We start from the raw sequence: 13,456 nt of genomic DNA, 5'->3' as shown, positions 1-13,456 counted from the left end.
GAGAAAGATGGAGGAAGAGGATGAACCGGATCCATGTGATTTGAAATAGCCACAGGTAACTATGAATATCATAGAAGAGCAACAGAGTTAGTATAGGGCAATTTGTCCAGTGTAGAAGTGCAGTGTTGCGGTAAATCTCCAACCCAAATAAGCCTGGTCAAAGAAAACACAACTCGACAATTATGAATACAAACTACACGCCTAGATTTGGCAGATTTACCACTACACTACTCTATTCCCCATCTATGAGATTCCTCATAACTTGTGGTTTTTCCAGGCCACTTGCTTCTCCTCCATTGTCCTTCCTCCTCCTCTTCTTCCTCCTCCTCCTCCTTCTTCCTCTCCCCCCCCTCCCCTCTCCCCCACAAACTTTTCAGCTCCACCTCCTTTTACTGCCCAATCACAGGCTCTAGCTTTTATTTTACAAACTAAGGTGGGCAGAAGTCTGCAGCTCCTCCCTGGAAAGAGGAATTAGCATCAAAATACAAGACCCGGGCTATCCAGCACAGTGCAGCTTGTGTTTATATCTGTTGAGCTTTGAGTCGTTTGTGTGGGCATTTTGGGGGTTGAGAATTTACTGATATAAATCTGACTAATAAATTACAAGCCTCTGGAGTTTTGATTTTACTGGGCTATGGGGATTTGTGACAGCTAAGCACAGAGGGCAGACAGCTGAGAAGAAATGAGTATGGTTCAGAGGCAAGCGAACCACTGGGGTGGGGTGTAGGGTGGGGTGTGGGGTGGGGGACAGCTTGCAGCACTCAATAGGGGAAGAGAAGACTGTGTTACTGGAGCATAGCTGGCATTAGCATGGATTGTTTTTTAATGATTACACGAAACACACTCCTTTAATCCCAGCACTCAAGAGGCAAAGGCAAGCAGATCTCTGTGAGTTCAGGGCCAGCCTGGTCTACAAAGTGAGTTCCAGGACAGCCAGGACTACATAGAGAAACCCTGCCTCAAAAATAACAACAACAACAACAACAACAACAGAGATGGCTCATTTTATTTCAGCCTGAGGCCTGGAATGGACGGCATCCCTCCATTCTCCTTAAGCAGTCCCTCTTCAGGGGTAACCTCAAGGATTCCAGTGGCCACTACACCAGGACCCGCAAAGGTTGCTCATCAGTACAGCTAACAGTCTCTCTCCCCAGGCTTTGAGAAGGATACCTACTTGGCTCAAGTGGTCATGAACAGTTGACCTCAGAGAGGCCATTTCTGGAAACTCCCTGCCCCTGGAGTCACACGCCCTGAGCAGCACAGCTCAAGGCCCTATGGATAAAGGCTGGAGAGCCTCCTGTGTTAAGTTGGGGGCCTCCTGTGGGCTCAGCTCTCCCTGTGTCCTTGAACTAGCTTCGGTCTGGCTAGGAACACATGCAGACCTTGAGCAAGTTCTAGCTTTTCCCTGTGCTGCTGTCCCATCTGTCAGATACCTGGGTTGAACACAAAGATCTATTTCCAGCCCTGTGCCTTAGGACCTGCTCCTCTTTCTCCTGCATTCTCTTCCGGGCTCTCCCCACCTCTTCCCCAGTGCAGGATCTGGGGAATGGCTGTGAGTGTCCAAGCTGAGCAAATATGTCCAGGCCTACAGGAAGCAGGGAGGGCCCAGCTATTTTTATCCTAGTTTGAAGGATTTTCACAGCTGTTCCTGTTGTGTGCACAGGCTGATCAACAGCCCAGGCTACTGGAGTGGTCTCAGCATTCGTGCAGGCACCATAGAGGAGAGGCACTAAAACCTTAAACAGATCCCTCCTGGCCATGCAGGACACCTTCTACCATCAAAAGACCACTTAGAGCAGCCAGGTGTTGCCTCCCTTGGCTTCTGTTTGTAGGAGTCAGAGGAAGGCTTATGCATGCCATACTGAGCCAGAACTCAGGAAAAGTCAGCAGTACTCAGCTGGGGGGAGGGGAACAGGGGTGACATGGTGGAAGTGGACAAGGTGGGTATGTGTACTTGCCTTGTTCACACAGAATGCTGGCCCTAAACTGGACAGTGGTGGTGTATCCCTTTAGTCTCAGCAGTCAGGAGTTAGAGGCAGGCAGATTTCTGAGTTTGAGGCCTCTGCAGACAAAGCAGAGTGCTGGAGAAAGATGTCTGGCATCAATCTCTTCAGCTTCTTTGGCAGTATCCTCACCGTGCTCCTTTATTTAAAGCTTTCGGTTGCATTTTTGTTTCATGTGTGTGCGTGTGTGCACTCGTGTGCACGTGTGTGTGTGTGCATGCATGTGTGTGTGTGTGCATGAGTGTGTGTATGTGTGTGTGATGGGAGTGGGTGCACGTGCCACAGCATGCATGGAGGTCAGAGGGCAACTCACACGAGTTGGTCCTCTCCTTGTAACAGGTGGGTTCTGGGGTTCGAACTCAGGTCGTCAGGCTCGATGGGCTCCTTTAGCTGCCAAGCCGTCTTAGCATGCCTGCTTCCTCTTTATATTCCTCTCTTTCCTTCTTTCCTCTCCTCCTCCTCCCCTTCATCTCCTCCTCTCCCCTGGTCTCTTCTTCCTGTCTCCTCTTCTGTCTCCATCTCTCTCTCCTCTTCCTCTCCCTCCTTGACTAGGGTGAAACCAAGGAATTCTCTTGGCAGTCTGTGCTGGGCCTCCAGCCCCATTTTAATTTATTTTTTTGCTTTGACACAGGACCTTGCTGTGCAGCCCTAGTTGACCACCAACTCATAATCCTCCTGCCTCAGCCTCAGAGCAGCTGGGATTATAGACCATGACACCTCACCCAGCTCCAAGTTGACTCCAGCCCGTCCCCACCCCTTTTTCTTGAGCAAGCCAAGCCCGAGCTGAGTGTCTCCCTTCTACCCATTCCCATGGCTGGCTTCAGGACTGACTTTGCATATTGCCTCCGCCCCCTGTAGTCAGTATGTCACTCTGCCCCCTCCCCTGGTCAAATGGAAAGGGAAGGCCCCCTCCCAGTCACCCATGTTTCATTTCCCTATGGCACCCTCTCTCACTGGTTAGAAACAGCTTCTTAAAATTTTTGTGGGTTCATCTTGTGTTCCCACTAGACAGGTTCTAGACAGGCTGGGACCATGTGTTATCTGTGCTCACAGCCCTAGAAAGAGCCTAAAATACCAGAGAAAGTACTCAAACACAGTCTTTTATTGAGGCCGATATCAATATCCCATGTTAGAGACTAAAGTTCTGAAACTCTGTAGTCAAACTAAGCACTCGAGAAGACAAAGCTAGGATCTGAACCCAGGCCTGACCAGCTCCGGTGTTCTGGCTTTCCCTGGGAAAGGCTAGCCTCTCCATAGAACCCATTCTCCTGTCCCTCCCTTATCAGCTGGCTCTTCTAAGCCACCTGTGCAATCACAGGTTAAAGGAAGCCCGGGTCCTTCCCTCACTCCTGATCCTTAATCTTCAGTGGTTGATATGTGGCCTTGGGCCTTGAAAAAGCTGGTGTTCTGCCACCTGTTGTGGGAGCGGGGCCTGGCACCGTCCCCTCCGCCTGCCTCCGGCACTATATTAGAGCCCGGCTCCACATCCCTGTCTTATCACTGAAACTCACTATGCTCCGGTTGCTGAGTTCCCTCCTGCTTGTGGCCCTTGGTAAGCCTTCAGGTTTTCCCATGTCTCCATGCAGCATCAGCCTGCGAACCCCTGAAATATGAGCGACCCCCACCCATTGCCCCCTGGGTGACACCCCATGCCTGCTTCTACCGAGGGTCTTAGCTCGACTAGGACACGACTGTAGGGGCTTCAGCTTGCTACTGGGCCAGGAGTCGGGGAGGCAGGCAAGCTGCGGATGACCAGCTCAGAAAGACTGGGAGCCCAAAGGGCAAGACTTGTTGAGGGGACAGTGGACAGCCTTCTGGCTTAAGTTCTGGGTTCTGTGGTTTGACGGCTCCAACTCAAATTTTTAGTCTTCTGTGACACAGCCCACAAAGCTTCCCTTGGCAGACCATATGGTTACACGGCGTTTACTGAGCATCTATTATGTCAGGCAGGGGGCGGGTGGTGGTGGTGAGGGGGGTTGTTTTTCTTATATGACTCCAGGTAACTCATCACAGTTTAGAAACAGTGGGAAAACTGAGCTTCAGAGTAAAACTGCTCATCCTGAGCAAGTGGCTAAGTTTCCCTTTGTACCCAGGCTGCCTTCACGCAAACCTCAGCTTCGTAGTGGTCACCCTTAAAAAAAAAACTTTTTTTTTTTAAAGAAACTCTCACGTTATATAGCTCAGCCCGCCTTTTCTTGAATTCCTGGCAATCCCGCCGCCTCCTCTCTTAAGTACAGGGATTACAGGCAGGAGCTAACGCGTCACTTTCAGCTGTCATTTGAAAAAAAAAATTTATTACATTTATTTATTTGTTGGGAACTGTATGTGTGTTACGGAGCTCGTGTGGAGACCAGAGGACAACTTGCAGGAGTCGGTTCTCTCTTTTGGGATCCCAGAGGTAGAACTCGGGTCATTAGCCGGGAAGATATCTCGCCAGCCCCATTTTGTTTTGTGGGAAAAAGATTTCACTTTTTTAGCCCAGGTTTATCTCAAACCAGTGGCTGATCCTTTGGGCTCAGAGTCTCAATGCTGGGATCACAGCCATTATACCCAGCATTTTAGTTCCAGAGTTTGAGGGCTCTCTAAGTACCAGGCACAGATCTAAGTCTTCAATCCTTAAGCTAAAAGAGACCCTGCCCTCCTCTGACCCTGGGAAGCACCGTTGTAGGTTAAATGCATAAATGCTAGTTCATACATGGCGTGAAGTCTAGAGAGGAGAATGGCTCACCTGAGATCACAAAACCCGTTCCTTTGCTTTCCCTTCTCCTCGTCTCCCTCCTCTTCTTCCTCCTCCTCCTCTTCTTCTTCCTCCTCCTCTTCTTCTTCTTCCTCCTCTTCCTCTTCTTTATCCTCCTCCTCTTCCTCATTCCCTTCCTCCTCCCCTTCCTCCTCCTCTTCCTCTTCTTCCTCCTCCTCCTCCTCTTCCTCTTCTTCTTTCTTTTTAGACAGGATCTTTCTATGTGGCATTGGCTAATCTGGAACCCACCTTGTAGATCAAGCCGGCCTTGAATTTACAGAATTCAGTTTGCCTCTGGCTCCAAGTGCTGGCATTAAAGGCAAGCACCGCCATGCTCAAACACCAGCCCCCCCTCCAAGCCCCCCCCTTTCCTTCTGAGGACACTCTAGCTGACTGGCTTTTCTATTGTTGCCTCTAGCCTCAGGCTGTGGCCAGCGTTCCTACAACCCCTCTGGCCGAGTTGTCAATGGTGAGGATGCTGTTCCCTACAGCTGGCCCTGGCAGGTAAGAGTGATAGCAGCTGCCCCCACTTCCACGGTGGGCTCTGAACCCCAGGTCTGGTGACATGGCAGCCTGCCTTGACCCTACCAGTTCCTCTCCACTCCCTACTTTGACTTCAAAAGGCCCAAAACTCTTGGACAGAGGCATTTCTTGGAGGTTGTAATTGTTCCGTCTGTAATCTTGGCTGGGATATGAAAGTGGAATCTGGGAAAAGGGTGGTGTTTAAGAGGTTGGCTTAATAGCACTGGAATTTCGGGGGCTGTGTTTAGAGGGAAGATTTTGTTTCTAAACTCCTTGGGTTCTACAAAGAGGTCAAAGTTCTGGGAGTTGTAAAAGGGTTAGGAACTTCATAGAGGTCCATGGGGAGATGTTCAGAGGGCTAGACTTCCTGTCTAACAATAGTCACGAGCCACATGTGACTATTTAAGTTTAATACAAAGTAAGGCAGACATAGTTTGTTATATACAAACTTGTAACTCAGTAGAGGCAGAAGGATCAGGAGTTCCAGGTCAGCCTCAGCTACACAGCAAGTTTGAGGGCACTCTGGCTTCTATAAGACTGTCTCAAGAACCAAACCCAGGCCTGGAGAGAGCTCAGTGGTGAAGAGTACGCACTGCCGTGCTGATCTTCCAGAGGACCTGAGTTCAGTTCCTAGTCAGGCAGCTTACAACTCCCTGACACAGCATTTCTGGGGCTTTCTAGTCTCCGAGGCCACCAGAACACACGTGGCACACACCCATTCAGAGAAACACACATGCGCATAAGTAAACACTCTTTATTTGGTTTGTTGGTTTGGTTTTTGGAGACAGAGTTTCTCTGTGAAGCCTTGGCTGTCCTGGAACTTGCTGTATAGAGCAGGCTGGTCTCGAACTTGCCTCCTGAGTACTAGGATTAAAGGTGAATGCAACCGCTGTCCAGTACATAAACATCTTTTAAAATCCACAAAATTGATACAAATTAGACAACTGGAAAAACTCATTTCAGTGCTTGTCAGCCCACAAGGCTGAGACCAGTGCAGATGATAGGAAACGTTTGCAACCTCGAAGGCCCTGAGAGCAGAAAGGATCGCTGCTTATTCTGTGAGGCACCAAGACCTAAATCCTGTAGTCTTTACTGGCCACACGTTGCTGATGGCAATGAGTTACTGTGGCCATCAGAGTGTAAAAATGACAGGTCAGGCGGATCTCTACGCTCGAGGCCAGCCTGGTCTACAGAGCGAGTTCCGGGATAGCCAGGGCTACACAGAGAAACCCTGTCTTAAGAAACAAAAACAAAGCAAACAGCACAGCCAGCACACCCGAGGCAAATATGAGGACATAGGAAACAGTGTGTAAATCAGACCTAAGCAGGGTGGGCTGTGGGTCTTAGTCCATTTTTTGTTAAGGAGGTTTTGTTGTTTGTGTTTGAGACAGGGTTTCATGTAGCTCAGGCTATCCTCAAAGTCAATATACAGCTGAAGATGTTCCTGACCTCCTGTTCCTGTTCCCACCGCCTGAGTGGTGGGGTTATAGGCATGTGCCACCACACCCTACTTATGCAGGGCTGGGGATAGAACTCACAGCTTTACGAATCTATCTCCAGGCCCACCCTCTTTTATATGTTTGCTTGTTTGTTTGTTTGTTTGTTTGTTTGTTTTTCAAGACAGAGTTTCTTTGTGTAGCCCTGGCCGCCCTGGAACTCACTCTGTAGACCAGGCTGGCCTCGAACTCAGAAATCCACCTGCCTCTGCCTCCCAAGTGCTGGGATTAAAGGCGTGCACCACCACTGCCTGGCTTATATATTCTTTTTTTTTCCAGGTTTTTGTTTGTTTGTTTGTTTGTTTTGTTTTTGTTTTTTTTTTGTTAGACAAGGTTTCTCTGTGTAGCCCTGTTTGTCCTGGAACTAGCTCTGTAGACCAGGTTGGCCTCTGACTCAAAGAGCCATCTGTCTGCCTTTGCTTCCCAAGTGCTGGGACCAAAGGTGTGTACAACCACCGACAGACTGCGTTTTCTTTCTTTCTACCTTTCTTTCTTTCTTTCTTCCTTTCTTTCTTTCTTTCTTTCTTTCTTTCTTTCTTTCTTTCTTTCTTTCTTCCTTTGAGAAGAAAAAAGGGTCTCATGTAACCTTGGCTAGTCTTGAATCACAGCCCTTCTGTCTTCTCTGATGCTGGAATCCCAGGTATAGACCACTGTACACAGTTGTAAGAGAGCTTTTGGAAGTCAGCATGCATAGGGAAGAGGAGGCAGAGGCCTCAGTGTGGGCATGTTTCAGTGGACCCAACAGGCCTTGAAAGATGTAGTGTTCGGGAGAAGGGGAGGCTGGATAGGACAGGGGTCATGGGGAACCCTCAGGAGACACAAGGTTTGTGGATGCCTCAGAGGGTGGAGAGTGTTGAGGATCCCAGAGTCCCCTCGGGAGCTGCATAGTTTGTGCACTGCATATTTCAGAGGGCGCCATTTTTTTCCATGTGACTAGCACCTTCCAGAGCTGTACAGCGCATAACCTACAAAGCCACTGGTGGCAACCCGTGGTGTCGGGTCCAGACCACTCAAGCTCCTCCCTTCTTGGCCACCAGGTCTCACTTCAGTATGAGAAGGATGGGAGCTTCCACCACACCTGTGGCGGCACCCTCATTGCCCCTGACTGGGTTATGACTGCAGGCCACTGCATCTCGTGAGTTCCACCTCCTGTGCTCACCCCTGCCCCACCCACCATCCCTGCCTGTGTCCTGGGCAGGTGGGACAATAGGAGAGGAGCAAGGTTGACTCCAGGCTCAAACTGCCCCCCACTCTTCCGCAGGACTTCCCGCACCTACCAGGTGGTACTGGGTGAGTACGAGCGTGGTGTGGAGGAGGGCCCAGAGCAGGTGATCCCCATCAACGCTGGAGACCTCTTTGTGCACCCCAAGTGGAACTCCAAATGTGTGAGCTGTGGGTGAGTGAAGCCTTGGGTGTGGAGCTGGGGGTTCTATTCTGCAAGATGCCAAGCAACTCGAGAGCTCACTGCCAGCCAGGGCCAGCTGCCTGAGCCCAAGGGGCACAGGCTGTGGGTGGCTGCAATAACTAAAGAGTAGTGGCTTAAGGCTCTAGCCCATCTTGGCCAGATCCCAGAGTGAGTGGAGAGCTATATCAGGACCTGGTGAAGTAATTTGAGTGGCAGGTCGGCAGTTGAGATGGAGAGTGGTGGTAACTGCAGTGTGGTACCCGGGCAACAACATCCTCCTCCAGGGAGCTATCAGAGGCGTGGGTTCTCAGACATCAGCCTAGATCAATGCATTGGGAAACACTGGGGTAGGAGGGCAACTGTGACCCTGAGCCTTCCAGATGACATAGCGGGATCACAGGGGCCACAAATGACGAAGGCCATGGGTGGGGGTAAAGTGACTGTGAGGCTTCCCAGAGCTGTTCCACCTGAGGAATGGGTTTGGAAAAAAGGTGTGGCGACATGCACCTTTGATCTCAGCACAGGGAGGCTGAAGCAGGTGGATCTCTGTGAGTTACAGGCCAGCCCAGTCAACATAGGTTAACCAGGGCTACATAGTGAGACTGTCTCACAAATGAAGCAAAACAAATGACTTAGGAAGCGCCAGAGTGTAGCTCAATCATGCAGCGCCTGTCTAGCATGTGCAAAGCTCTGAGTTCAAACCCCAGCATCTCAAAAATCAATCAGTAAATGGATTCGGACTCCAAGGAGCAGTGGATTCCCCAGAGCTGAATATCCCTGGAGCAAAGGAGGTAGCTGCATGCTAGTGAACCAGGTTTCATGGGACTCTCTTTCCCCAGCAATGACATCGCCCTGGTCAAGCTCTCAAGAAGTGCCCAGCTGGGAGACACAGTCCAGCTTGCCTGCCTCCCTCCTGCTGGTGAAATCCTACCCAATGGAGCACCGTGTTACATCAGCGGCTGGGGTCGTCTCTCTAGTACGTGCTGACCACAGAGACAGCGTCTGGGGCAAGCCGGGTAGAGGGTCACAGCAGAAACTGCCCCTGAATTCCTCTCTAGCTCCCACCTTCTCTCGATCCTCCAAGCACAAATATGTTCAGTAGCTTAGTTTGTGGGGGGTCCACTGTGTGCCCAGAATATAGAGCAAGCAAGACCTCATGGTTCCCACCAGGCTGACAGAGCCTTGAAGGCTCACATTCTGCAACTCCCAGGTATCCCACACAGGTATCCCATGCAATGCTCTCTGTCTCCCCAGCCAATGGGCCTCTGCCAGACAAGCTGCAGGAGGCCCTGCTGCCCGTGGTGGATTATGAACACTGCTCTAAGTGGGATTGGTGGGGCTTCTCTGTGAAGAAGACCATGGTGTGCGCCGGCAGCGATCTCCAGTCTGGCTGCAATGTAAGTCAGGTCACATCTGCTCTGAAGACCCTCCACCATGTGCCCTGAGGTGGATAGATCTACCTGGTTTGCCTCATGCAGTCTCCAGGCCATGTGGGGCGAAGAGAAACTCAGAGACGGGCATCAGCACCCTGGGTTGTAGCCTAGCTCCCATCTGGCTTGACAGCCCCCAGTCCCCCTGTCCCTCTATGCTCCTTTTTGCCACTATTTTTGAGATAGGGTTTCACAATGTAGCTTTGACTGGCCCGAGATCACTATATAGTCTAGGCTGGTCTTGAACTCATCGCAATGACCTGTCTCTGCCTCTCAAGTTCTGGGATTAAGGGTATGCATCACCACACTTGGTCAGTCACTGTTTTGAGACTCTGGCATAGCACAGTCTGGGCTTCAAACTTACCATATAGCTAAGAATTCCTTTGAATTTCCGATCCTCCTGTCTCCATCTGAGTGATGGTCTCACAGTGTTATCACCGCATCCAGTTGATGTGGTGACAGTGGTGGAATTCCCAGCCTTGTGCATGCTACGCCAACACTCGATCAGCTGTGTTACAACCTCAGCCCATATCAGTGGTGGCTTTGAAGTGACAGTTAAACATCCAGAATGTCCTTGTTGTGTATGAGCACATGCTTATCATCCTAACCTGAAATCTCAGCACTGTTGGAGGCTGAGGCAGGAGGATTGTCAAGTTCAAGATCAGCCTGGGCTATACAGTGTCTCAACTAAAACCAAACAAAACCTCAAAGCATTAATGTGGTACTGATAATGAGAGGCACCATCCCTGGAGAGCTGCCTCTGCTGGGTGCTGTGCTGAAATCTTACACTGTCTCATTAACCCTGACAATGTCAATTGTCTCAATACTCATAACGCTGCGACCTTTTCATACAGAGCCTCATGTTGTGGTGACCCTCAACCATATGCTACTTCATATAACTGTAATTTTGCTGCTGTTATGAACTGTAGCATAAATATCTGACATGCAGAATGTCTGATCTGTGACCCCCAAAGGGGTGGTGACCCTCAGATCGAGAACCAGTCTTATGGTCTTGTAAGCGGGTTTTCTTTTGCAAACTGGTATTCAGAGAGGTAAAGTAGTGTGAACGTTCATCGATGTCATTGAAGTCAGAGCCTGCTCCTTATCCTCAGACACACCCCACCCCCTACACTTCTTGCCATTGCAGGGTGACTCCGGAGGACCCCTCAACTGTCCAACTGAGAGTGGCACCTGGGCGGTCCACGGTGTGACCAGCTTCGTTTCTTCCTTGGGCTGCAACACCCGGAAGAAGCCCACAGTGTTCACCCGTGTCTCAGCCTTCAATGACTGGATCGAGGAGGTAAGGCGACGCAGGAGATAGAGGGACTTTCAGGAGGAGAATCTGCAGACCCCAGGGAGGCCTGAGGCTTATGGGGTTGAGGGAGGGAGCTTTGGGGACATTCTAGAGAGCTGGGCATGTTTTATGTGGCCACACTTCCAGAATCTAACAGGTATTGAGAAGTGTCCCCTGGCCCAGGTCTTTCCTAGTCAAGGGGGACAGAGAGTATGTCAGTGGACGGACAGCCTGCTGGTGGGCAGATTAAGAAACGGACATTAGAGGGAAGGATGCTGAGAACCGTGATGTGGATTCTTGGCATCAGGGAGGGTGCAGAACAGACCTCATCTAGACACAGGAGGTCCAAGACAACGGCTGCTCTTCCTGACAGGAGTACTGGCTGGGATTTGTAGAGTCACTGTGCTAAGAACCTTAGCTAATAGCTCAACTGAGAACACCCATGAAGCCAGAAGGTCATGGAGTATGCCTTTAAACCCAGCACTTGGGAGGCAGAGGCAGACGCAGGCCAATCTCTGAGTTCAAAGCTAGCCCGGTCTACAGAGCAAGTTCCCAGTATAGCCAGGAATATACAGAGAAACCCTGTCTCAGAAAACAAAACAAAAACAAACAAACAAAAGAATACCCATGAGGCAGCTGCTATTATTACCTCTCCTATAGAGATAGGAAACTAAGACTCAGAGAGGTCAAGTCACTCTTTCAGAGACACACAGTACACACAGTATCCAGTGACAAGGCTAGGCCATTCCCACATGAGTCCAGACCCTCCAAAGTTTGCAATCTTAACTGATTATTCTGTTTATTCTGTTCTTGTCTAACCTTCTGCTTTTTTTCCCCCTTTTTTAGACCATAGCCAACAACTAGATCCAAGGCACTGCTAGCAGCGTGGATCCCAGATCCTCTAAAGAATAAAGACTTTTCTGAAAGTTCCAAGTTGATAAGTTGATGATTTCTGCCTTCGTTGACAGAACTCTTGCCCTCTGACCAGTCTGTGATATCTTAGGTTTGAAATGTGGAGGTGGGGCCAGAGCCAGTCCCTCCGCTGAGGATGAGAGAACGAGCCTCTGAAAGGAGGGGCTGCAGTGGGTGACCAGCCATGTGAGGACATAGGGCTTCTGATGCAGAACGTGAAAAACTGTCTGGAAACCCAGATAAGTTGTCACATTAATGCTCACACATAGGGCTGTGACTATAGTCAGTGGTAGGAGATAGCTACATAGAAACCAGTGGCTTCTCAATGCAGCCCTAGAAATATGAAGCCTGCAGAAAAATCTAGTCCTGTTGGGAATCGTGGGAGAAGAGGAAAAATCAAGTGTTTTCTATTTGTTGGGGGGACCAGAGGAAGAGGGCTGTGGTCATTGGTTCATTCAACAGACATTCATTTCTTGCTCAGAGGAAGCCTCAGAATAGCCCTGATAAGAAGAGACTTGCCTTGTGTCAGGTTCCTAGCTGGGCACACACAGAGGTGAGACAGCCTCTCAGGAGAGTGCTAACTGCACAGAGGGGACACTGACCTTTCACAGGGGTCGCAGATCAGACATTACAACTCATAGCAGTAGCAAAATTACAATTATGAAGTAGCAAACAAGATAATTTTGTGGTTGGGGTCTCCACACCATGAGGAGCTGTAGTAAAGGGTCTCAGGATTGGGAAGGCTGAGAATCACTGCTCTAGAGTTATGCTTTCTATTTTGAAAAGGCCGACCTGTTTGTCACAGCTGTATGGATTTAACCTACCCTGACTGACAGGGGCCTTGGAGTTCATCTTTCTAATCCAAGGTGCTAGATTTTTAATCACACAGACAATCTATTACATGGTTTGGGGTTTTTCTTTTCTTTCTTTCTTTCCTTTGTGTGTGTGTGTGTGTGTAGGCTAGAAGTCATCCTTGAGTGATGTGTGTGTGTGTGTGTGTGTGTGTGTGTGTGTGTAGGACATGATAGCACATGTTTGTCATCCCAGCATGCCTACCTGATGATGACAGGCCAAGTCAGGAGAATCAGGAAAAGCTCCCCAGACAGCTAACCTGACAGATACAGCAGTGAACAAGAGAGATTCTGCCTCAGAACAAGATGGAAGCTGGCCCTGCTGACACACACCTGTAATCCCAGGACTCGGGAAGCAGCTCTTCCTAGTTACCTTTCTACTACTGAGATAAAACACCATGATCGAGATCAAGGCAACTTAGAGAAGGAAGGGTTTATTGGAGGTTCCAGTTTCAGCAGGATAAGTGTCCATCACCATCACAACAGCTGTCTTGGCTGGAACAGCAAGTTTGAACTGTAGACAGGAAGCAGAGAGTAAACCGAGAGTGGCATGTGGCCTTAAGCTCTCAAAGCCTGCCCTGAGTGACACACTTCCTCTAGCAAAAAGCCACACATCCCTGAAGTCTCTCCAAACAGCGCCACCAACTGGGGACCGAGTGTTCAAATGTATGAGACTATGGGGAACATTTCTCACTCAAACCACAACACAGTGGTAGGTAGAGCTCTTTGAATTGAAGGCCAACCTGATCTACATAGCAAGTACCTGGGCAGCCTGGGCTACAGAGTGAGACTCTTATTTCTTCTTC

At 49.7% G+C, this 13,456-nt stretch overlaps 1 protein-coding gene across 1 annotated transcript; it reads left to right on the top strand.

The window, feature by feature from the left end:
• The first annotated feature begins 3,487 nt into the window (after positions 1 to 3,487).
• On the top strand, positions 3,488 to 11,820 carry Cela3b (chymotrypsin like elastase 3B). The gene is made up of 8 exons (XM_028759867.1): positions 3,488 to 3,555; positions 5,159 to 5,244; positions 7,796 to 7,893; positions 8,020 to 8,154; positions 9,003 to 9,139; positions 9,418 to 9,560; positions 10,741 to 10,893; positions 11,734 to 11,820. The coding sequence occupies exons 1-8, from the start codon at positions 3,516 to 3,518 to the stop codon at positions 11,749 to 11,751; spliced, it is 810 nt and encodes a 269-aa protein (XP_028615700.1). The 5' UTR covers positions 3,488 to 3,515; the 3' UTR covers positions 11,752 to 11,820.
• Positions 11,821 to 13,456: the final 1,636 nt, after the last annotated feature.

This window comes from Grammomys surdaster, unplaced genomic scaffold (assembly GCF_004785775.1).
Source record: "Grammomys surdaster isolate TR1022 unplaced genomic scaffold, NIH_TR_1.0 126313, whole genome shotgun sequence".
Lineage (NCBI taxonomy): Eukaryota > Metazoa > Chordata > Mammalia > Rodentia > Muridae > Grammomys > Grammomys surdaster.
Note: the sequence above shows the minus strand (reverse complement) of the source record. Positions and strands in the feature narration are given on the sequence as shown.

Coding starts and splice junctions, on each gene's coding strand:
- Cela3b (XM_028759867.1), top strand. CDS start 3,516: ATGCTCCGGTTGCTGAGTTCCCTCCTGCTTGTGGCCCTTG. Junction 3,556..5,158: donor CCTCCTGCTTGTGGCCCTTG/GTAAGCCTTCAG, acceptor TGTTGCCTCTAG/CCTCAGGCTGTGGCCAGCGT. Junction 9,561..10,740: donor ATCTCCAGTCTGGCTGCAAT/GTAAGTCAGGTC, acceptor TTGCCATTGCAG/GGTGACTCCGGAGGACCCCT.